Source organism: Rhipicephalus microplus, chromosome 8 (genome assembly GCF_043290135.1).
Source record: "Rhipicephalus microplus isolate Deutch F79 chromosome 8, USDA_Rmic, whole genome shotgun sequence".
NCBI classification, from domain to species: Eukaryota; Metazoa; Arthropoda; class Arachnida; order Ixodida; family Ixodidae; genus Rhipicephalus; species Rhipicephalus microplus.
The window spans coordinates 35208116-35230940 of NC_134707.1; the positions used below are offsets into that span (position 1 = coordinate 35208116).

The 22825-nt window shown below is 42.5% G+C and overlaps 1 protein-coding gene and 2 long non-coding RNA genes across 4 annotated transcripts in view; 2 read left to right on the forward strand and 1 right to left on the reverse strand.

Annotated features, from left to right (window-relative positions):
* LOC119187091 (rab-like protein 2A) overlaps positions 1–12002 on the forward strand; it is a 290773-nt gene extending 278771 nt beyond the window's left edge. For both annotated transcript variants that reach the window (XM_075871527.1, XM_075871526.1), the window contains exons 2-8: positions 5736–5765; positions 5887–5966; positions 6278–6357; positions 8516–8627; positions 9622–9719; positions 10377–10460; positions 11713–12002. In XM_075871527.1, coding sequence (XP_075727642.1) covers positions 5736–5765; positions 5887–5966; positions 6278–6357; positions 8516–8627; positions 9622–9719; positions 10377–10460; positions 11713–11787 — 559 coding nt within the window. In that variant the 3' untranslated portion in view covers positions 11788–12002. The remainder of the gene's footprint in view (positions 1–5735; positions 5766–5886; positions 5967–6277; positions 6358–8515; positions 8628–9621; positions 9720–10376; positions 10461–11712) is intronic.
* Positions 12003–14209: 2207 nt separating this feature from the next.
* LOC119164374 (uncharacterized) lies at positions 14210–22552 on the forward strand. Its single transcript, XR_012885554.1, has 3 exons — positions 14210–16071; positions 20153–20264; positions 22415–22552. It is a non-coding gene; the product is annotated as an uncharacterized LOC119164374 (long non-coding RNA).
* Positions 16243–18646, reverse strand: LOC119164373 (uncharacterized). The gene is made up of 2 exons (XR_005108843.2): positions 18129–18646; positions 16243–16555 (listed from the first exon to the last, which is right to left on the reverse strand). It is a non-coding gene; the product is annotated as an uncharacterized LOC119164373 (long non-coding RNA).
* Positions 22553–22825: the final 273 nt, after the last annotated feature.

The following is a 22825-nucleotide window of genomic DNA, read 5'->3' on the forward strand; positions in this document are numbered from 1 at the left end:
CTACCTTGGTTTTTGGGAACAGTCCAGCTTGATGGGGATCACAGCGTCCATTCGCTGCACGCTCTGGTCCCTATTAAGCTGAACTATTTGATTTATTATGTTCTCCCCCGCACTTGCCAAAACCTAGATAAATTATGAGGTATTGTGTAGCAGGGGACTCCGCAACGGTTATCTCGGGTCCTTTCACGCAGTTCAAATGAAGATCAGTGCCATGCATAAATTTTCTCCTTTTCCAAAGCTTGCAGCTGCCACAGAAGACAATGTGATGGTGTTGTTTTAAACAGTGATGTGCCATAGCGAATAACAGTTTTAATCGATCTTAAAAAGGTACGCTCATTGAGCAGGGACATTGTGGATCCCACTCATCAGGCAAGTGATTTCTGTTCACATATCTCGCCAGCACTATTTGACTCTTCAGTTTGCCATAGAATTTCATTCAACATACTGTTTCGCCTGCCTAAACGTAAATAACAGAATACAAAGTAACATATGTACAAGCAAAATAACAAACACGATGGAGCGCCAACATTTATTGATCGACGGTAACTAATCGATGAACCACGTCGGGTGAATCAAGCAATACATTCGCCAAGCGATTTGACTTCGTTGCCAGCGCATAACAATCGCATGTACACGATTATGTTCAAATAGCGTTGTGACGACAAACGGTTGCGATGGTGGCCACTGGACCTGCTTTTTGTAACATAATTACCACGAGTCAAAAAAACAATCTTACTCGTTCTTCCCCTTCCCGTCGGCGTCGATCTAAGCGATCTGCTGCTTAATATCGACTGGTCACTTGTTGATTTCGTAAGGGTGCTATAGAAACAAGTTTTCTGACAGCATAGGCGGGGGTACCTGGATCGATGAATTCTCAACTCCAGCCCTAATATTTATTTATTTATTTATTTTTATTTATTGGAATACCCTCAGGACCCGTAGGGCATTACAGAGGGGGTAGGTACAACATTTGTAACACACAAGAAAAAAAAGACAAAATAAAGAAACAAGTGTCAGATGCGCAAATCAGGAAGGCAACATCAGTCAACTAAAAATGTATAAGAAGTCAAGCACATACAAGACAAAGATAGATAATGGAAACTGCGTATAGTTACAAGCATTGCTGAGAAATTGCAGTCTTGAATAACAAAGGGTCTGTTATTGTTACAACGGAAGAGGGAAGGTGGTTCCAATCGGCGGCTGTTTTCGGTAAGAAGGCTGCTGAAAAGAATTCGGTGCGGCAAAACGGCAATATTATGCATGATTTAGGGAGCAGTAACAACGTTCCTCGTTTTAGGTGAAAAAAGAGGGGCACGTTCAAAAATAATTTAAAGCGTTGCCTCTGTCGGGCAAGCGGAGTCAAGATAAGCCTGGCATGAGCGTGCCTTACCTGTAAGGCTTCTTTCTACAGCATATTTGTTATTTTCAAAGTTTCCAGTGCACCAGTGATATAAAATTATCATGACCATGAAGGCCCACGTGGTCTCATCATTATTTTCTTGATCTTAATCCTTCTCTGCTTCGCTCTCAGAACACGCACGCGAATATTTGCGGCGTGTGGTGCAATAAATCTGACGGGCAAGAGAACGAAAACCAAGAGGCATAAGACATAGGAAGAAAGATCGGCGTGATGAAGTTCCAACCCACGTTCCCACGACCTGAAAACGAACATTGGAATGATTTGGCTATTTCGGCACTATAACGATCTTCGAACAAAGGGAGTGCTCAGATACCTCTTGCTAGAGTATTCGCTCGTCCCGCTTGCCACTCCTTTTCTCAGCGTGAAACTACTCTTTTTAGAGAAATGAAGAGTGATCCAGTGCCCTCTCATGGAGTACGTTACCTCGTCTGCGATAGAACGATGACACTTAATCTCCAGGAGGCTGAAGGTAACAACGCAAAAAAAAATGAAAGAATTCGTACATGCACACATTCTCGCAACCAAAACGCGAAGGGCTCTCATGACTAAAATGTATAGAGTAAAAAAGAACCTTCCCGCTCTCTTAAGGGGAGAAGTGATTGCAGGTGCGATGCTTGGAAACCTTTCGCTACACTGCCAGTAGTGTGCTCACTCGAATCCATGCCTGCAAGCATGCAGAAATTTCACACTATTTACAGCCGCTGCTTGTCTATTCGCGTTCAACGAGAGCTCGGGAGGAAGTAACAGCAACACAATTTCAGGGATTTCATGGTGGGCTCCGCTTTCAAGGATGCGTTAACGCCGTACAAGGTGTCCGTGATGAACGAAACTAAGCATGCGCGGCGTCGCATGCTATTCATTGTTCCGTTTACTGAGAATTGGTGTAACTTTTTTCCTGCTCTGCAAGCATAGGATAGCCTTCCAAAGTGTACCAAACAGATGGGAAAGGGAAGTTGGGGTGAAGGGAAGGGAAGAACAAATACAAATAGAAAGAAAAAAAATACGGCATAGAGAAAAAAAAACAGCGTGAAACAAATCAAGATAAAGGAAAAAAAGGAAAAGGGCAAGAGAATCTCTACACTAAGACACACAAAGAGAGAAATGCATGAAAAGAGTAAAATTATAAAAAAGAATAATGAAAGACATACGGAAAGTAAGAAAGGAAGAGAAAGAAATACGAAGACACAAATACTCAGAGAAAGAAGGAGATAGGGACAAACGAGAAAAGACAAATAAAAGAAAGCAATCATAGTCATGTATGGTAGAGCACAGCACAAAGTTTGAAAAAGATATACGAGAGAATAAAAGCCTACTCAAATCAGAGACACCTAGGCACCCGCCAGCTCGGCTGTGACCCATACCCGACCGAGCGCAAGCTGTGGTATTATTCAGCAATATTCAGGTGCTCTCGAGTAGGTTAACTTAGTACTCTTGCAGCTCACCAGCGCCGCTACTGAATGAAACGGTTGTGTTGAATTAACTCTGGTATGGACGGTTTCTGCGCTGCGCGCCGCTTTGACTCGAGCCACTCATAACCACACTGCATTCTGAGCCCAATCATAGAGGTTGTCCGTCCCCTTGTAGCTGGCCTGTAAATTCTCTGTCACGGCTTTCCGTTTGAGGACTGGCTAATCACCACTGCTCTTTCATTTGTGCTTCTGCAGGCTGCACCTCAGGAGCGGCCTGCCATTGTCCTTTCCCTTCAACACTCACATACTGCACATTTGCGGTGGCACTTTTGTTGTCTTTCAGCTCCGGCGAACAGAAAACCTCACCTGCGGCTCATCTTTTTCTCTTTGGCGCTTCCGCAGATAACACGAGGGATCCACCACCTCTATTGTGTTATGTGCATATGCTGCTGCTGAGAAGGGTGACTTTCTAGTATAGGCGCGAGCGCGCAGTTCTTGTCTTGGTTTTTAGTAAACTAGTGGCCAATTGTAGGGTTTGTCTAAGCTTTGTGATATATACACGCTACGAGTTTTTTTCAGAACACCCACAACGACCTCCCGATGTGAGTAGGAATGTCCTTGTCACACGCCAATTAATCTAAGTGTCACTCCTCCTTCAGAAGCCCCAGCGATGCAGATCAGCTTTGGGCTGCCCGAAGGCACAAGCATGATATAACGCGTGGGCTTCGGTTGCCGGCGCCAGCGTGGAAGGAGCCCACTATGCACTATTCACGTTTCTCAGGATTCGCAGAGTAGTCTCATAAACGAACCAACCTACCCGTAATAACGACGTCAATTCACCTCGCAACGCCCGCAGTGTCCACTAGGCACTTAGGCATGAAAGGGTTGATTGATTGATTGGTGGGGTTTAACGTCCCAAAACCACCATATGATTATGAGAGACGCCGTAGTGGAGGACTCCGGAAATTTTGACCACCTAGGGTTCTTTAACGTGCACCCAAATCTGAGCACACGGGCCTACGACATTTCCGCCTCCATCGGAATTGCAACCGCCGCAGCCGGGAAGGCATAGAAGGGTTTCAAGGAAGCTTAACCCCTCTTGGAATTTGTCCAGTCAGGCATAAATCTGGGCGATTTGGTTTGGTTTTGCCATAGAAAAACTTTATTTCGAACAATTAGACATGTAGGTCCGCAACCCACCCAGCAAAAAAAAAAAAAAAAACTCCTGGCTACGTGCCTAGAGTGCACCAGCATACACACTACTGGTCTGAAGTTGGGCGCATATACGCTGTGTGGTTTTTGCAAACACATACAACACCTAGAACGCAAGTGCTTCGCAGCACATAAAAATTCTCAATCTTGCTATACTTCAACCATACTGTTTGAATGACAATCAACATGGGTACACGCGTTAGCAAGCAGCTGTATATATGTAAGCCGGGAGGCTACCCGGCTAATTGTTAATCGAGTTTACCGTCTGCTCCTTGTCCGTCTTTTTCGGTGCGCTTCAGCCAAAATTTCAATCACGATCGTAAACAAACTGGCCCTACTTGTCATCTTGCCATCTGTTTACCTTACAGAAGCATTTTCAGAATAATGATATACATTGTGGAGCCTGTTGATGTCCGGTAAATATGCCAGATAGTTCTGGGCCGACGCTAATTTCTCTTGTCTTGTGTTTAGCTTTCTGTCGACGTAACGTCATATTAAAAACCCAATATTTCTGCGCTCACAAACTCTCCACGCCTTACTTGTTAAGGAAACTGTTAAGTTCATTGGTCCTGCGTAATCATAATTTTACAATTAAGCACGTTAACATCTGAACTTATAATGCAGATGCTCAACCGTTAGTTATTTTTCTTTTCATAATCGGACAATAGAATTCTTCACCTGGAATTGTACGTGCATTGCCATTTCTTGACTTTTTTTCATGATTCCTTTATCGCACCCGATCCTACAATGACTACAGTAAGGCTTCAGCCTAGCAAACGAATATTATTTAAAGTGTTGAATACCATACAGTATATTTCGACAAACAGTTGTCATTGTGTGAATTCAATGTGATTCGCGTTTGATTTAGGAAGAGTAAGATATGCGTAAGTAAATACATGTCTGTAGAAATCTCGTTCTCTTTTGATTAGAAAGCTATTAACGAAAATCTCAGGGCCAAATTTCAATAACACTACATCGTGGGGAGCATACAATTATACGACGAACAAGGAAAATTCCCATCCAATACCAAAAGCGACTGCTTTCTGTGTTGAACTTGCCCGAGAAGTCTGGTAGGTGGAAATACATTTGCGATTGTACATCACCGCATAACGCCAAGTGGCCTTTAAAGATGCTGTTGACTGGACCTCTGTATCAGAAAAAAGTGTTTTTTTTTCGGTTAGGTTTCGCTGAAATGCCCACAAGATTCCTTTTCGCTTCATGCCATTGAATATGCCCTAAAAGTGTGCTTTGTTGACAAATTGGTAATTAATACGCGTTTCAGGGACATTGTATTGGTGTACCCCTCCAATAAACAAAATTTGTTCGGGTGCTCTCGTATGCGTCACCATGTGCTTAACTATTTGTTTTGTCCATAATATGCCATCCAGAAAGAAATGATATAGAAGCCAACGTTTCGGCATGGGGACAAGGATCCCACATTGTGCGTTCATCTTCTTTAGAGACCATTCAGTTTGTATGAATAGCATGACTTCGTCAATGCCTCCAATACTCTTAGCGCCACCGCAGAATTTGCACTGTATTCACACACTAGACAAGTTTATTAAGAATTATTACCATCTTAATAATTACTAGCATCTTGATATTTATTATTTATTGCCATTCTAGTAAATATAAATATTACCATTTTAATTCTTACTAACATGTTATCTTTGTATCCTTTCTGTTTGATGCAGGCTCGTGGAGCGATTCCTCCTGGATGCCTAGTATCCTTTTTTTTGTTACCATATTCTGACTCAAAACTGCTTGCCACATAACGTGGCTAATACACTTTATCAAGTGGTCATTGTGTCCTTAACAACACCATCCCAATGCTTTCGTTTTCAGCAAGCCTCACCAAGCGTCAACCTACGCACTCACGCTGTTACGGCACAAGACGAAAGTCGATGGCGAACCTGTTATAGTTGGTACGCAAGCAATGATCGTGAATGTATTTGTGTATATGTATGATTCAGAGGCCTTGTTAATCGTAAACAATGAGAATGTCCGTTATTATTTAGTGGTCGGTGACCTTCTCCATCATTCTTTCTAGAATAGATGCAATTGTTTCGTCTTCATCGAGGGATGTAAATGCCATCACCATGTTTGTCTCATAGTACACGTCTAATGTTTTACTACTGCATATTGTAGCTGTAGATTATTTTTACCCTTCTTAGCTGAACGTAGATCTCAAGTGTATTGTTCAAGGGAAACGAAATAAACGTCACGTGTATTTCAGATTTTTGGGACACTGCAGGCCAAGAGAGGTTCAAGACACTGCACCCTTCCTATTACCACCACGCGGACGCTTGCATTCTGGTAAGTCTACGTTTAACATTTGTGACTTACTCATATTCCTATAGTGACGTACTCAGTGTGACATTTGGGGCATTTCGCGCTGCAAAGCATTCTCTCGGTACCCGCATAAAATTTTATCCAAAACAGAATAAATGTAGTGCAATGAGAATCTCTGAATCTCATTTAGAAATGTATCGTATATCTTTCTCCAAATATGCCGGGAGAAAGTGTTGTCACTAGGTATCCGAGAATGGGCCTACAGACAATGTGGCTGCATTGCTCCGCAAAAAAACGTGACATTAAATACGCGCGTGCTTCAAATATTTTTTAGTTCTTGTGCCAACACAAATGTCATCTGTAGATTGGTATTAAATGACGCACTTCCATTTTATATAGTGCACTGTTGCTCGTGGTATCCGCGTGAACAGCTCAAAACCATTTTTTTTAGAATTGGGAGCCTGCATAACGCACCTGTTCCCCAGCATCTCAAAAAAAATATACACGCGCTTAGTGAGTGCATTAACGCTCCATAGGGTATTAATACGACACAACAATAATGAAGGCGTTGAAATCGCCAAAGAGATACCGATGCAATTTGGCACGTTGGGAATAGTCGCGAAACCTTGACATTACTTCTAAAGTTGATTACCCAATGTCTCTGTGGTAGCATTCGTCAATCGAGTTCTGCGCCACGTGCACGAACAAATTTCTCGCCTTACAAACTCAGCTACAATAGCAGCGTAGGAACATATTATTTTCGTAGCTTCCCAATCTTCACAATTATTGCAGTGAGATGCCCTTTTGAGTTGTGCCCCTGTCTTTTTTGAGCAATTTACTGTGTCATCTGGGCGTTCTTGTTGGCTCTCAGGCTACTTGAGGCAGAACTGGACACATGTGACAGTTTGAAGCAGCTATGCCTGTTAGTGATTGGCAACGCTTGTGGTACACATTACATATGCAATAGGTGCAACGAAATCTAGCTTAATGGGTTATAAGTCTTCATAACTCGAAAACTACACAGTTATACTTGGCAAGATCTCTCCCCTAAAAGTTTGCAGACAGTGAGATACTAATAAAAAATTCACGTAACTTTTAGCTAAGGCTGCCAAGCCCGAAGACAGCGTGTGGCTGGGCATCCTTTTTTTTCGTAACTTTTAAATGTTATCTTCCTTTCCTGTTTTCCCTATTTCTTTCCTATCTTTTTTTGTGCATTTTTTGTCTTTCTTGTCTCTGTCTTAGTTATTTTTCTCTGTCTTCATTATTTCATTCTCTTTCATGCGTATTGTATTTCTTCAAACTTCTTCGTTTGCTTTCTGGCTGTTTCTATTTTTTTCTTTTGCTCTGTTTTTCTTTTTTGTTTACGTGCTTCTCCATGCATTCTGTCAAGCGACAACTGCACATTTAGACCGGGGCCCGTGAGTGCTCCTCCGCTCTTATCACCGCCAATGCACTCGATGGTCAAAACAAAGAAGAGTTCTTGGTGTAAGCGAGCACTTAATATGCCACAGATGGCTATGCTAGTCGTGGGTCTCCCTGCGTTACGCCAAGCCATGACGGCATACGACGACACAACCCTCTAAAGGTCTCTTATGCCCCACCAACTACGCTGCACAATTATTATTTGGATAAAATCTAATTTTATGGGTACGTACCAAGGGGATTTCTTTGGACATCTAGATTTATGCGCCATCAAGATCACCTAAAACCCATCATTCAACGTTCTAACAGCTCGCGGCACTTGTGCGATAACAGATGCCCTTTTGCCAGCTCCTGCCAAACATTGTATTGCAAAAAGAAATGAATTCCCAAACTAAACAAAGCAATGTACCAGCGCCATATTTGTAGATAAAGTATTAGTGTGCGCTTTACGGGTGAGCACTAAACACCTAGGTGACTAGACAGGTACTCTCACTGTAGCTTTGCGTCGCAAAAACAAAATATTCTTGAAATTTAACATAAGTTTGTATTGTTCATGTGAAATTTGCTAAATGCTTCTACCTGGGGGTTTCTTATGATTAAAATTACACGAAGGATACAATATGTGCGCAAGCAGCATGCATTCTCACATACTCGAGTCCCCTTGGCCCACATGAAGTTTTAGCAGACTCGAGCTTCTTGGACCAGCAAAACTGTGTGCAGATGTGAATCTACGGAGCTGCTATTTCATTTCATTCAACAGGTATTCGACATCACGAGGAAGATCACATACAAGAACCTTTCGAACTGGTACAAGGAGCTTAGAGAGCACAGGCCCGCCATACCTTGCCTTTGTGTAGCGAATAAAATTGACGGTGAGAAATGCTTACGTATATTTTTTCCCGTTACCACAGTGCAGAACTTACGACAACCTCCCTGTCCTTCCTTCCTTCCTTCCTTTCCCCCCCTCCTCCTCCTCCACCTCATTTTTGCGATAAAAAGTGTTTAAGCTTTGTAGACTGCGAAAACTTAGTGATACAAGACGCCTGAGCCATTTGTGCGTTTGCTTGGAGAGGGAAGCGGGGGTTTAATAGCTCATTCCTAATGAGTTTAAAAGTACTCAATATTCATTTTACGTCCACGTAGTTTAAACGCGGTACATAAATGGCAGGAATAACACTGGTCAACAACGTCATCATTAAACTTTAACATAGTCCACTCACTGTGGACTAGGTTAAAGTTTAAACATAGTCCACTCACTGTTGATCGCAGATCTTTGTGTCTTCAAAAAACGTTGCAGCACCTTCAACGCTTTGCGATTTATCTTAGATGGTCATGTGCTTAGTATTTTGTTCGACGTAAAGGTTTGCTCGGACACTAGAGTTCCAGTTCGAGTCACCATCTGTGCGTCGTGTTTCAGACAGTCGAACAACACGTGATATATATCCACGTCGCCATCCCCACACGAACATGCTCACAATTTTGCACGCTGAATCCAAATTATGAAGTGCTTTGTGCAAGAAGTGATGAGTCTTAGGCGATGTATGGGGTTGTCGATAAGTCTTGGGAACTGAGAATCTGATTGGCCCTTAAGATTAGGATCAACAGCATGTAGGATTATTTACTGACCACTTTTTGACTATTTACTGACCACTTTTTGAGCCTACTCAAGATAATGATATTTTGAGGCCACAGCACAGTTTTGCATTCCACTCGTGACAATTTGCTCATAGCTGTATGACTGTGCATTATTTTTTGTTGTCTTACGCTTTTGCAATTCACGTAGAAAGCTCTGTACTCAACAGTCGTGTGGACATGCCTATGGTAGTGTCAATGTAGTTTTGTGATCCGATGTTGTTTCTCTTACAGCTGACGGCACCGTCGTGCAAAAGAGCTTCAACTTTGGAAAGAAAAACGGAATGCCTTTTTACTTCGTGTCCGCTTCTGATGGCACAAACGTCGTCAAAGTAAGTTGCAAGATCTACGTGGATGCATTTGAGGCACGATAGAAATTTTTTTATTACATTGTCATCAGTCTTATGATAGCAAGCCTCTAAGGAACCATTCACGACACTTTTTTTAGAAGGTTTCACTGTACTTTCACTGCACCATTGTAATTATAGTTCCCTCCTCGCAAGGAGAAAAGATAGCCAGTAGGAATTTAACAGAATGGTGTGTAGGTTTCAAACCCACATTGTGAGGCTCTCTGACCGTCATAGTACTTTTACTGCCAGTGTGCTATGTTGAATCGGGCAAAAGAAAATTCTAACCTTGGATTCTTTTCTTCACATTTCTCGCCTGGCAAGCTCACGTGGCATTTCGAAAGATAACACGCTCTCTAAATACGTTATGGTATACCTGGCACAGGGAAGAAATCAAGGAGTAATAACGCATCGTCATTGTAGTAGCAGTTTTCAGGTGGTCGAAATAATTTTACGTGCTGCTATACTTCATCGCTCCGCTGTTAGTGAATATCTTATAACTGCTGTAGTGTTGTGGCTATAAGTCTTTGTTGCATCCGTAATTTAGTGTTCACTTGGCTCATTTGTGTCTTATTTCCTTCTACATCGGCTTATGTGTTGTTGTTTTAGCACTATCGTCACGCGCTTTCTATTTTTGTGCAGATGTTTCGAGATGCCATTTCGGCCGCTTACAGGTATCGAAAGGACCCCACTGATTTTATTGACCAAGTGTTGCAAGAACTGGAGGTATGTGAATTCAGTGCTATGTTTCAACAACAGTATCCAAACCGTTCGTTTTTGTCTGACGTTTAGCAGAGCAGCTACTAAAAGTAAACCGGGCTATTTAAACAAAAATTACTTGAACTCTCATCACAAAATTGAAGGCTTCGCATAGTAACCTATTGCTGTCATTTGTGAACGTAGAATTTCGCGTCCATTTATGTGTTTGTATGAACATATGAAGCTGAAATGTTCCAATATAAAGTCTCTCGATTCTAGCCGGATGATTTCTACCGCGATATCACCCTGGTTTACTTTATTTCATGAATTCGTTAATCCATCGTGTAAAGTTTAATAGGAATTCCAAAAGGCGCAGGTTCGATGGCATATTCAGAAAAAGTGAGCCACATCTGATGCCTTCGCTTGGGTCTAGATGCTTAGTATGAAAGTCATATGAGATAAATGAAAAAATGCAGGCTGCAAAACTTTGGTAGGCCTGCTCGCTCTTTTCTGTAACTCTCGGGCACGATGAAACATCGCTTAAGATAATGCTACGAGTTAATCATAATATATTCCAACGCAAATGAAGTGATAAAAACGCTGTTGAACAGTAAATGTCGCTGGATTCCCCAACGTCAAAACGTTTGCTCTATAGACATTCTTTATTCAGCGATCTTTTTATCACTTGAAGTATTGGTCTTCACCGGAACTCCTGGCTTTTCGATAGAATGGTATGAGTACTACGGTTCTGGAGCTAAATGCAACGAAGAACTTGTAATTCTCGCATGATCACCGTAATACTTTCAGACGTTTAGGAAACGTATATGTGTCAAAGCTTCCCGTGCAGAACTCTAAGAAACAGCCAACCAATCAGCTATGAGGGCAAGGGTAATATCTTATCGTAATTAATGGTTTAGGTAGGGAATCGCTCACGCCCCTCCACCTTGTATATTCATAAGGTCGCACTCCAAAAACAGTTCCCCTCATTGAGTACCCTTTCGGTCCCTCACAAGTGATCTTCACATAGCTTGCTCACACTTCTCAGTGTGAAAACTGAGCCTAGACCATATTTACCTGAAGGATGGCATGTCCCGACGATAGAGCACATGTGTTTTGTCACCTGAAAGCACCGGGCACTTGGCGTTTAACGAAAGGAAAGGCACAATACATTGACTAAGTTTATTATTTGGATATCCCCTGTCTTCGCAGTCTATATATAGATATTTCCTCGAAGAATGACATAGGCCCTACCAGTATGTTTCTAATATTGTAATTTCAGGGTTTCAGCAGTGAAGGCGAGACTGAAGACGTGTCTTCAACTTCGGGCGGGAGTACATCGGTGAAGCCACTGTGAAACCAAACTGAGGTGACCGTACAGAGAACGACGCGAAGCAATCTCTGCCGTGTGTGAATGCGATTTGCCCAAGACTGTCTTAAATTGGGGTGATGTGAATTTGGTGCTCTCGTATAGCAATTCTCGCTTCAATAATATACCATCGCTTTGAAAGCCGCCTTTTATAAAGTGCACTTAAGTAAATGTGGATGTGTAAATAAATCTAGTAAGGGTTACGATTAGAGTCTTTCTGTTGCTAGCAACAATGAGGCACTTCTTTGTGGGATGTTGCCTTCGATGAAAACTATTCACACGCCACTTACCTTGCCTCTGGTGGTACTGGGATAGTAGCAGCATTGCAGATGAATGAATACAGTGATGCTTAAAATTACGACTTATATTTGCACATTTCTAAAACTTTGTTACAAATGTGATAGTTTTACTTAGAATGAGGAGCAACAAAATAGAGTAAATGGCCGGAAACCAGTGGTCGGCACTTCATCTCACCAGATTGCCTTCCTCCTTGTTTCCTGCATTAGAATATTACGACAAGTTCAACTCTGGCGTTTCCTTCTTCTTCACAAGAAACTTCTTACGAAACATGAAAATATTGAATGCCGCTACAAATAACTTGCATCGAGCGTTGCGACGGTGGCTAGCTTCGAAACATACTTCTGTAAGCAATGGTATTCCGTTGGTGTACGCACACTATGGGTATTTTCAATCGCCGAGCTTGTTTAAAAGACAGCCGCTTGCACTTTCCCTAATGCTCGACCTTTCTTTCTTGGAAACGGCAGGACTTTGTAGACAAATATACTGCACGATATGTACAAAGGCCTTGCTGTCGACAATATTTTGTATTGCTGACCGATTCCTATTTCATTGTTCACCGCAATACAGACTCAAGCACATGCCGACATAAACTAATGGCGTTAACATCGTATCGTTTTCTTGATACATACCGTGGCACATGTGCAACGCTTAACGTGCCAGAGTACGAGCTGTGTCGTAGTGGTCCCGATCACTTCGCGCTACTGCAGTCCTTTTGTACGCACCTTTCAATGCGAAAATGTAGGTTGTAATTTAACTCTCGGTTCTGTGTATAGATAGATGCCCAAACCTAGGTGATAACATTACCGCGTCACCATATGAAGGTATCCCGTAACATTATTATATTACTTGTTTTGTGTCACTGCTGAAAAGGAGCCCCCAAAGTGTGAGTATAGCGTGGTCTCTCAACTTGAAATTCCTTCATTTTCATTTCGCTTGTAATAGTACCCGTCATGTTACTATGAATTTCGCTTACGTTTGGTTCATGGCCATTCTAATACCCCTTTGGTTTACCTGTTTTCAAGCTCGCGATACTGTACGTTAAGAGTTTTCAGCAGAAATACGCAACGACAATCTATGATAAGTCACCACTTTTCTGCGTGACCTTTGTGCGTTGAAGTAGCACTGATATTCCGCCCTTTGTTACCTTGTGTTATTTTTTTTCTGCCCGATTAGTTTCGCTACCGACTTTGCATCTGATTCATTCAATGGAAAAAAAAGCCAAAGCTATGATGGCGGCAGAAATGTTGGCGCCTTGCGGGCAAATTTACTGGGAAACAAAAGAACAAAAATGAATCTTCACAAACATTGCTTTATCTTACGATTACCTATGTAAGTTATTTACGATGAAATATTCATGCGAGAAAAGCACGACAGCGACCTAGAATATGACAAACAAACGCGTTTTGCCCATTTCACTAAGTCTACTTTTCTGCATGCTCCTATTTCGATTCAAATAGAGACAAACTAGCCCAACACCCGAAGTTCAGCTGTGATTGTTACGTATTTTCAGCAGTTTGGTCTGTTGCACGTAATTACCTAAGGAAGTTTAGTAAAAGCTACCAACAATCGAAACAAAATACCTAACAGTATCCACTGTGCGCTCACCTGAGATGACTAAAAGGTAAAAGGCACCATACTGTTTCTCTCACTTTATCCAAGAGAAAGCAGGCCACTCGAGCCGCGGCTTCACCTGCCACTGTCAAGTGCCATCTTCGTTTTCATCTTTAGAGGTCACACACTAACCAGTTTTTTTTTTGCCACCTGAAGAAGGGCGATGCAATAGAATCATATGGCTATACGTCACACAATGCCACGCCAACAAAATTGGCGCAATGATGGCGTCTCAAATTTTCTGTATCTGTGACGTCATAATGGTGCCATATGTTGACTTCATTACGTGAAGACCTTTTGCATCGCTCGTCTCCAATCCCGCGAGATATATGTCCCGACACGGGATATATGTCCCACGTGAATTATATATTCGAATATATATCCCTGATATATGTCCACGGGAGTTATATATTCGAATATATATCCCTGATATATGTCCCATGGGAGTTATATATTCGAATATATATCCCTAATATATGTCACAGGGAATTATATATATATCCCTGTGACAAACCGGGAGAATTGATCGTGGTACCATCTCCACCGTCAAATGTCCCATTTGATGATCAATCTAAGACTCACGTTAAAACATCAGTTGAGTGGCAGACCTGCGCAGCTTTTATTTCTTTGCAATTCAATGATGGCCTCTAATATGGCTTTTCTTTTCTGATTAGTATACTTCTTTTGGGGGTTTAAGAGGAAGCTAAAGGCAGCTAATAAGTCCACGTTCAATCTTGAAATAGCGGTCCAGAAACCTGGTTGTGTTTCCTTTGTGCCAAGGCAGGGCCTATTTTGAAACGAAATCGTGTTTTAGTGATCCGCATTAGGCTAACGCACTTCAAATGACCCGCCTCAAGAAGCGGACCGACCAGAATCACCTAACTATTGCCGTGCTCAACGTTGCCCGGCTTTACTGGGCTAGTAGCGGCAGACCAAAAGCAGCGGGAATGACAGCAGCATCAACGGCCATTGATAAAATTCCCGCCATTGGCTTCACGATGCAGGCGTTTCTTTTTTTTTTTTTGTTTCAACTGAGCTCCGCTAGATGGTACTACCTGTCCCGTGTAACCACGCGAAAATTGAATTTTTAAACAACGTGCGGCAGTCCCCATAGTGACGTCCGTTGGTTCTTTTTTTCCTTGAATCAAGCAGAAACAAACAGGAAGCATTTTATTGCGTCTCTTGATGTACAGAAGGTTTTTTATTTAGTGTAGTTAGTTCGATTAGTAGTGAATAATTGTAGGCGGTCCTTCTGATGTCATCATGATCATTTTGAAAATGTCCTACTGCAGCGCTTGTGCTCTTGCGCATTTATTTTAATTTGTCGGTAAGTAGGGCACTGTTGTTGATAATATTGTCGTTTTAAATGTTGTCATACATTGATGTTTCACTCTGACGTAGATTGTTATTTGACTTTAGTGTCCCTTTAGGCTCAACCATCGTCAACTATTAGCGTTACAACCTTTTGTCAGAAAATATCAATCCGCATGGTCGCACATACTAGTGAAATGGTTGCAGGGGTGCACTCGTCATTTCGATACCAAGACATTTATTATAAAATGTTAGACTGGCACACAAGCCATTAAAATGCTCAGTATGGTAGTGCTTTGGAATAAAAAAAGTAGCCCTATATATTTTATCTTCACACGTTGCGACATGTTACGAGACATTGTAAAGCTAGCAGTGCAAGTCACTGTTATCATATGTCACACAGCCTACACTTCTCAGTCCGGTCGAGTGGATCACTAAATGGTGAAACCTTATTCATAGTACGGATGCTGTGAAGACATTTTTTGTGTGCGCCCTAACTCTTTTAAACTTTAAAATTTAAACTTTTTAAAACTTGATTCAAACTTTTTTATGTTGATGTTTATGCGCGAAAACACCGATATAGGGAAAGTAGGCTAAGTCGAACTGCAGCAGTTCGCAGTCTCATGGCAGACACCTTGTGCAAACCAAGTGATCATCTCTCAGAATTGCTAAGAGAGAGCCCGAAATGCTTCTGGAGGTTGCGGCTGATAGTTGGTGAACGCTACTAACGACAACCACCAAATACGGCTACGCGTTTCAACCAAACAGTGTTCACGTACCATCAGCTCTTACTTTTCCGAGCTACGCAGACCATATTCTATTCCCTACACAGTTTCCGTACCCATGCCCATGGAATGTACGCAGAAAATGTGCCCCACAGCACCTCAGTAGTTATTCGATCTTTTTCCCGAGTTTTGCCTTTTTTCTAGTTCAAATTCTGAAGACCAGTACGTGTTTGGAAGGGGTCATGATCGTTCATGCCACTGGACTCGCAGTGTTAAATCAAAGGTCGCCTGCACTTCTTGGTCTGCAAATTTCGGTCTACGGAAAGTAAGTCATGCATCACGAGACTGTGCTTTTGCAAGAAATAAATACAGTAACTTCGACATCAGCAGTATTCATAAAATATAAAAGGTCACATATTTTTTTTCACGCTATTTTCACGTGTATGTGTATTACTGCATGAATGCAGCCAGATAGACAAATAAGTGGTGATTCACGTAAAAGTTTCCACAAAATGGCGTTTATTTAATTCTACGGTCCACAGGACTGGTTCGCAGGGAGGTAGGGTAAAATTGTAATTGCGGAATTTGAACTACTCAAATTTTCAAAAGCAAATAAGAACAGCTACACTTCGTCATTTGAATGATGGCCCGGATTTCGCTTCTTGTTTTTCGCCATTCAGTAGCCAGCCGTCGTCTTCAAAGACACTGCCGCCAGGGTTCCCCTTACATGTTTAGCCATGAACGGAGCCGGGACGGCAACAAGGCACGCATTCCATGTGGCATTATGAGCATGCATATGCGCAGTATATCTGTAAAAAAAGACAAAGGCAATTAGGATTCTCGGGGGTTAGGATCGTTGTCAAAATACTGATAGTTTCCACGTGGCGTAATGAACGCACAGCATGACTCTAATATGGCAGCTTCGATGACGTCAAAGAAGTGTAACATCACGATGATTAACCAGCCTAATCGTGATAGTGACGTCACGAGAGCGTATCAGATACCCGCCAGAGGTTAGCGTGGAATGTACTGAAAACATTAACGCGACGTGAAAAAGTTCACGTTCTACCATGTCGCTGCTGTTTTAGAGACGTCCCTGCAAGTCGCCTACAGCGCAGAATCCCAGTTGGCTCATGAAGCCACCTGTCAGGCTTATCACGTTTTGTCTCAATAAATTATAATGATTGTAAAAAAATTATGAGCAGACGAAATTTCGCAGAAAGTATTATTGCTAGTGTATGCGTTAAAGAGCGATACTTAGCAGTACCTTAATCTGACACCAGTATAAACACAGCTGCAAACATTTCATTGAACTACTAATGTAACAGTTGTTTGTGTTTGCGTACTTTTCATCGGCTGGCAAATGCAGTCCGACGATTTCATTAATAAACTTTGTGCGACTTCAAAAATCGATGCAATCCAACTTTGCTAAGCACCAGCTTAATTGAATTTTCCCAGCAGTAGTGTTATCTTCCGCGAAGATAACAGATAATCAAGTTTTTAATTGATCCTATCGAATGGAAAACTGAAAATAGAAACAGGCCAGCGAGTTCATTGAGCGATTTTCGTTGCATGGAAGAGCCAGCTAAAAAGGGAAGATGGTGAAATGCGAAGAGTGCGACTGTTCCGAAGCAGGTTCCTCGTGCAGTCCGCTCACACCATAGCGTTGAATGTGGTAAAGTCTTACTTTACGGCTGTCAGCAATGTCTAGATAACTTGAATTGAAGAGCAAGTTTCCAAGGCACTCACTGCGTGTAAACGATGCATACAACTTAATGGTAACGCAGCAGTAGCAGCCACCGCACGCTTTATTCTTCAATGCAACTGCCGAATAGTGAAAAAAAAAAACACACGGCCTGCCCCAATACACTTAAGTCAATGAGAAGAGAGACCAACGTGACTCAAATATTTCCTATTTCCTGTAATACATAGTACAAAATATATTAGTTCCATGAATTTCAGTAGACTTTTCTACGCAGTAATAATGTGTCCATAGTTGTGTTCCAGCACATCAATGCAATGGTTAGGTACACTGCATAGCTATACTAGCACATACAAGTTAAGCTCAGGCAGGCGACTGCTGAAAGTAACTTTGTGTCTTTCCATTTATAAAAGTGTGCACTTTACATATCTAGATATGCTTCGGCGAGCAGCTTCGAAAATTCAGCTCAGGATCTAGCAGAACCGGCAATAAGCCTAATCGAATGCATTAAACGCTACTCTGCGCCTAACGATGACCGGGAAGACGATTTGTACCGTCACGGGGTAGCGAATTTCACCGTGCAGGAAAGCAGCACTGCAGGCTTCACCAGATGCGCTTTTACAGAGGACACTTGCGCTCTTCACATTCGTTACATAGTCAGTACAAGGAGAGTAACTTACCGTGAAGGGAGGCACCAAGTACTGCTAAGCATCGAAGGAAGGGCCTGGAAGGTTCAGGAGATGCCAAGAAGCCTAGAAGTTCAGCCGGAGTGGTGGTTCTGGAAGGTTCCGAATCGCTGGAACCTTCAGAATCGGTGGTAGAACAGGATGATTCGGAATAGGTGGTGGACGTGGAACTCCTGGATAAGCGAGGGGAACTGGGGAACAGGGTAATAGCAGAGGAACTGGGGCCTCCGGAAAATTGGATGGAACAGATGTCCCCATAACGGGACGCTCGCCAGAGAAATCCGAAATCAACCGCACACAGAGCATGCCAACAACCGCAGCAGCACACACACAGATTCCTTATGCACGCCATGCGAAGTTTTGCACAATAAACTACCATATGAAGGCTACCAGCCTCCGGGATAGTACGACCTGCCTATCGCGTATGCGCAGCTTACACATATTTTGCTTTGCTGTACGTGGTATCACTCATGCACGGTTCAGATAAAAAAATCCTGCCTATTTGCAGGGTGGTCGAGGGTAGTGACATGAACGAGATAAGCGATAAGAGAAGTTTATAAAAACGTCAGTGCTGATATCGTGTTAAATCGCGTTAGTAAGGGTGTTCGCAATACTCAGGTTGAATTGAGCAACTTTATGGTGATTGTGCGTCCAAAAGTGACGCCATTATTGGTGAAGGCTGCCTGAAACTGTTGTGTACGCAAGAAAACAAACAACGAAAAAATTTCGTTTTAAATTAACCCGCCATGCATATGAATGCATAAAAAGATAACGATTCACACTGTATAAAAATTTTCAGCATCTAAAAGCACTGGAATTCAGGCGTAATGCCGGTATATATGTTCTAACCACCCTCATAAAGCATGCGCCCGGCGTCGTTCGTAGAACTTCAGACTATGCATGTAGTGTCTCTGAATCTCTGAGTTGAATTTTCGTGATCGGGTGCCTTTATTCCTTCATTTGTTTATATACCATGATAGAGGTAATAATGGTAGAGACATTTTACCAGCTTTTAATTTACAGTAATCATTCAACTGCTTCTGTAATGACGGGCTTAATTTTGTGTTGGCCAATAGTTATATTTCTTGGCCTAAATCTTGTTTTTTTATTCTATTAGAATTATATGAAAACTTTGTGTTAGTTTTTGCGCCACCTACTACCATCCTGTTCATATAAGGCACACAAAACATTATTTCAAGAAAAAAAGTTTCTCTAAGCGTCAATGCAAACGTGCGACTGACCTAACTCCGCAGTGTGCAGCTTTAGACAACTCCGCCACGAGTAGTAGTTCTTCAGCAAATAAACGATGAGCTAATTATATACACCATTTACCTCTGACAGCACACAGAACTTTGAAACGTTTCAGCATCGTCTCTTCATGACCAGAGAGTTCGCGCGAAGGTCGCGCTCTAAAGGCCGTCACTCCCGCCTGTTGCGAAGCGTGCGCCGCGCCTGCTACCTTTACCATCTATACCGTGGCCTAGAGGGCGTGGTCGTTCGTGCGCGCACGCTTATCTCGGGGTCGCGGCAGTGTGTACTTCTTGGGCTTTCACTGCAAAGTCGAAGTTACAAAGCGTACGAAGGTCGCTTCGCTCGCGGCCGTGGCCGTGTTTGAGAAAGAACCGGCTCCTGAAGCAACAAGTAACAACTGTGACACTTGTTAGCGCTCGTCCTGTATGTTCCCGTACATTCGCTTCAAACATACTTCCTCGTGTATGAAATGCACGCTTTCAGCGTCGAGCTGAGACAATTGTTAGTTCATGGTTGTCTTTGTGTGTGTCCCATCTTGCGTCCTTCAGCAGCGAAAGGAATGTTTCTAGCTGCTTGCCGTTCTCCTCGTTAACTTCAATTTGTTGCTATCTGCAATGATCGTTTTGCGTTTGCTGTGAAGCTTTAATTTTATTTTTTATCCAACACGTTTTTTCCACACAAATGCCAGGATTGTAATTTCACTCAAGTGGAAAACTTTTATATTCCATTTGATTTTCATTTTTCTTCTTTTTTCTTTTTGTATGTAGAGACAACGTGGATTTCTCATTCACAACCAATCACAACGCTGCCCTAGTTTCTGCGAAACGTGCTCTTTAATGTCATCACATGAAATGGAATGAGCTTCTTAACATGTAACAGGTATACTCGTCATTCTCAACTCACCATTCTCCCACGCACCATTCGTCGGGATCTGCGTTTCAAAGCTAGTGCTATATCATTCACTGGTCAGAGGCGTATACAAGTAAATTTTAGAACATGGGTGGTAGAAACGAAGGGCCAGCAGTACAGAGCACAACTACGTGACAGCACAAGTTGAACACTGACGTTACCGACAGCCTCTGGGTTTAGAATGAGCAAGAGATGAGACCACCGCCCAACGCTTTGTTTGAAAGCGTATGGTACCCACAAGTGTCATCGTCGCCGAAGCTGGACCGCAGGTTCTACTGCCTTCACTGCATAGATGGAGAATTCAGGATAATCTGCTGTTCGAATACTGCCTTCACGGTAGCTCACTGACGTATTTTGCGTTTTTCTAACATTTGGTGCAAGTGCAGGTTTGTTCCCTGGTAGTATAAGAAGCAAACAGAATGTACCTGCACATGTTCGTTTCAGGGCAGTGCTAAATTACACTTCTTAACTAGAACTTCCAGGTTTCGTAGCAAACGATAGCGATGAGGTCAATTTTAGGAGCCGTGCATCGATGACAGTTGCGCCAAGTATGTGCGGTAGAGAATCGATTGCTAGCACACCAAAAAAAGTCCCACAAATCGACGTTAATTTGAAGTTGCGGGCTCTACAATATTCATTAGACGTGAGAAAGTGTGATAATGTAGGATTGGCACAACTTTTTTTTTATTCAGCGATATTGTTAAGTTTTCATACGATGAATTGTTGCTGTCGGTGAACCTTTCAGTATGTCGCCCGTAGACTATGTTCCATGCCATCCTTGTCGGCAGAAAGACAGTCTTCCGTGACATGACCACCACAATACCGCTTACACGTTCAGTTATGAGAGAGTCAGGACGCTGAAACCACCAGCGGGCCTCGTAGCAGGATGACCATGGGTATTCACCGCATACTTGTGTAAAGAAAGCTGCCGCATGCGAGAGCTAACAGTAACCTTGAAACTAACTGAAGCTTGAACGAATATGCCATGAACAAGTTATACATCTAAAGAACAGGTTTGCGTAAACCCTTCTGGCTCAATTTAAAGTGAAACACCTAGAGGCATGACGCATTCACTTGTTAAATTCATGGCGTATGAAAAACAGTTCATTTGATTTAAATGTGGGGTTTAGCGTCCCAAAAGCACCATATGATTATTAGAGACACCGTAGCGAAGGGCTCCGGAAATTTCGACCGCCTGGGTTTTTTTAAGGTGCACCCAAATTTGAGCACACGGGCTCACAACATTTTTGCCTCCATCGGAAATGCAGCCGCCGCAGCCGGGATTCGATCCCGCGACCTGGGGGTATGAAAAACTGTTAAAAACTTAAAAAATAATAAACTACTTGTGTACGAACGGGCATTTTGCATTAAATTTTCTTGCCAATGCACAAATACAAGAACACCATGCTTAGGTATGCGGATCTGAGAGCAGTGTTAATGAAGCCACTAGCATTAGGATAAACTTCTAATTCAGTCTAGGCTAAATAATCTGGTTCCTAACTCCAGTGGTACAGTTCTCAGCAGCTTAGCGTAGTTACAAGAGTCGAGAATTCGACCCCGAAAAAAGCAAGGAAAAATCGATTGCCCAGTCATCGCAAAATACCGGTAGAACCGAGACGAAACAAAAGCCGCATGCGTGCCAGACATACTGTGCGCTATATATAACTATGAGCGACAAGATCTTTGACCAAGCCCCCATACAACCCCAAAACTGTAACGTAATGTAATGCACGTAGCAACGATCAACACGGCTCAGAGGTTATGACATTTCACTGCTTATTTCAAGCGTGCCACTCAGGTTACATTTCAAAGGGACGAAAACGCCCACGCACTAAAGTTTACTGCACGTCAAGAACCCAGAGTTACAGCAACACCAGAAACATCGAATGTGGCGTGACTCATCTATTTCGTAGTTTTATCGCCTAAATAAGGATGAATTTAGTTCAAGAATGGTACTGCCACGTCTCGGAAAACTCAGCGCTCGTAAACTTTCAAAAAATGTTATTCAAAGATATGGGAGGAGTGTGTAGGGCATGCAACGCACTTTTTCTTCATAATTCACGCAACTGTGAAGCTATAACCAAGCAAAGTATGACCACTCCAAAAATATTTCATTCCAGATTGTGAAAGGAAATACGGTTCACAACACTGGATAACGCTTTATACGATACAACGTCATGGTATTACTGCTAGACATCTTTTCACTTCTCGAACAGAATAAAAGAGTGGCGTGACAATGGCCCTTTCGCGCAGACAAACTTAATGCGATGTGGTAGTAAAGTCGCACATCACTGCAATGGTAGGCGCATGCTGGTGCACACAAGTTTCACGGCTGCGAATGGCTGCTAAACCTATGTTTGAAACTTTGTGCGGCAGTAGTTCAACACACTTCATATATTATTCTTCTTGGCAACAATTTGCCAATAATTTCATCAAGAACACAGGCATTATTAGAAGCGACGTAGTCACATCGGAGGACTACTCAAAACGTTACACACCACACAGCAACTGCCGCGCTGGTAGGGCCTCAC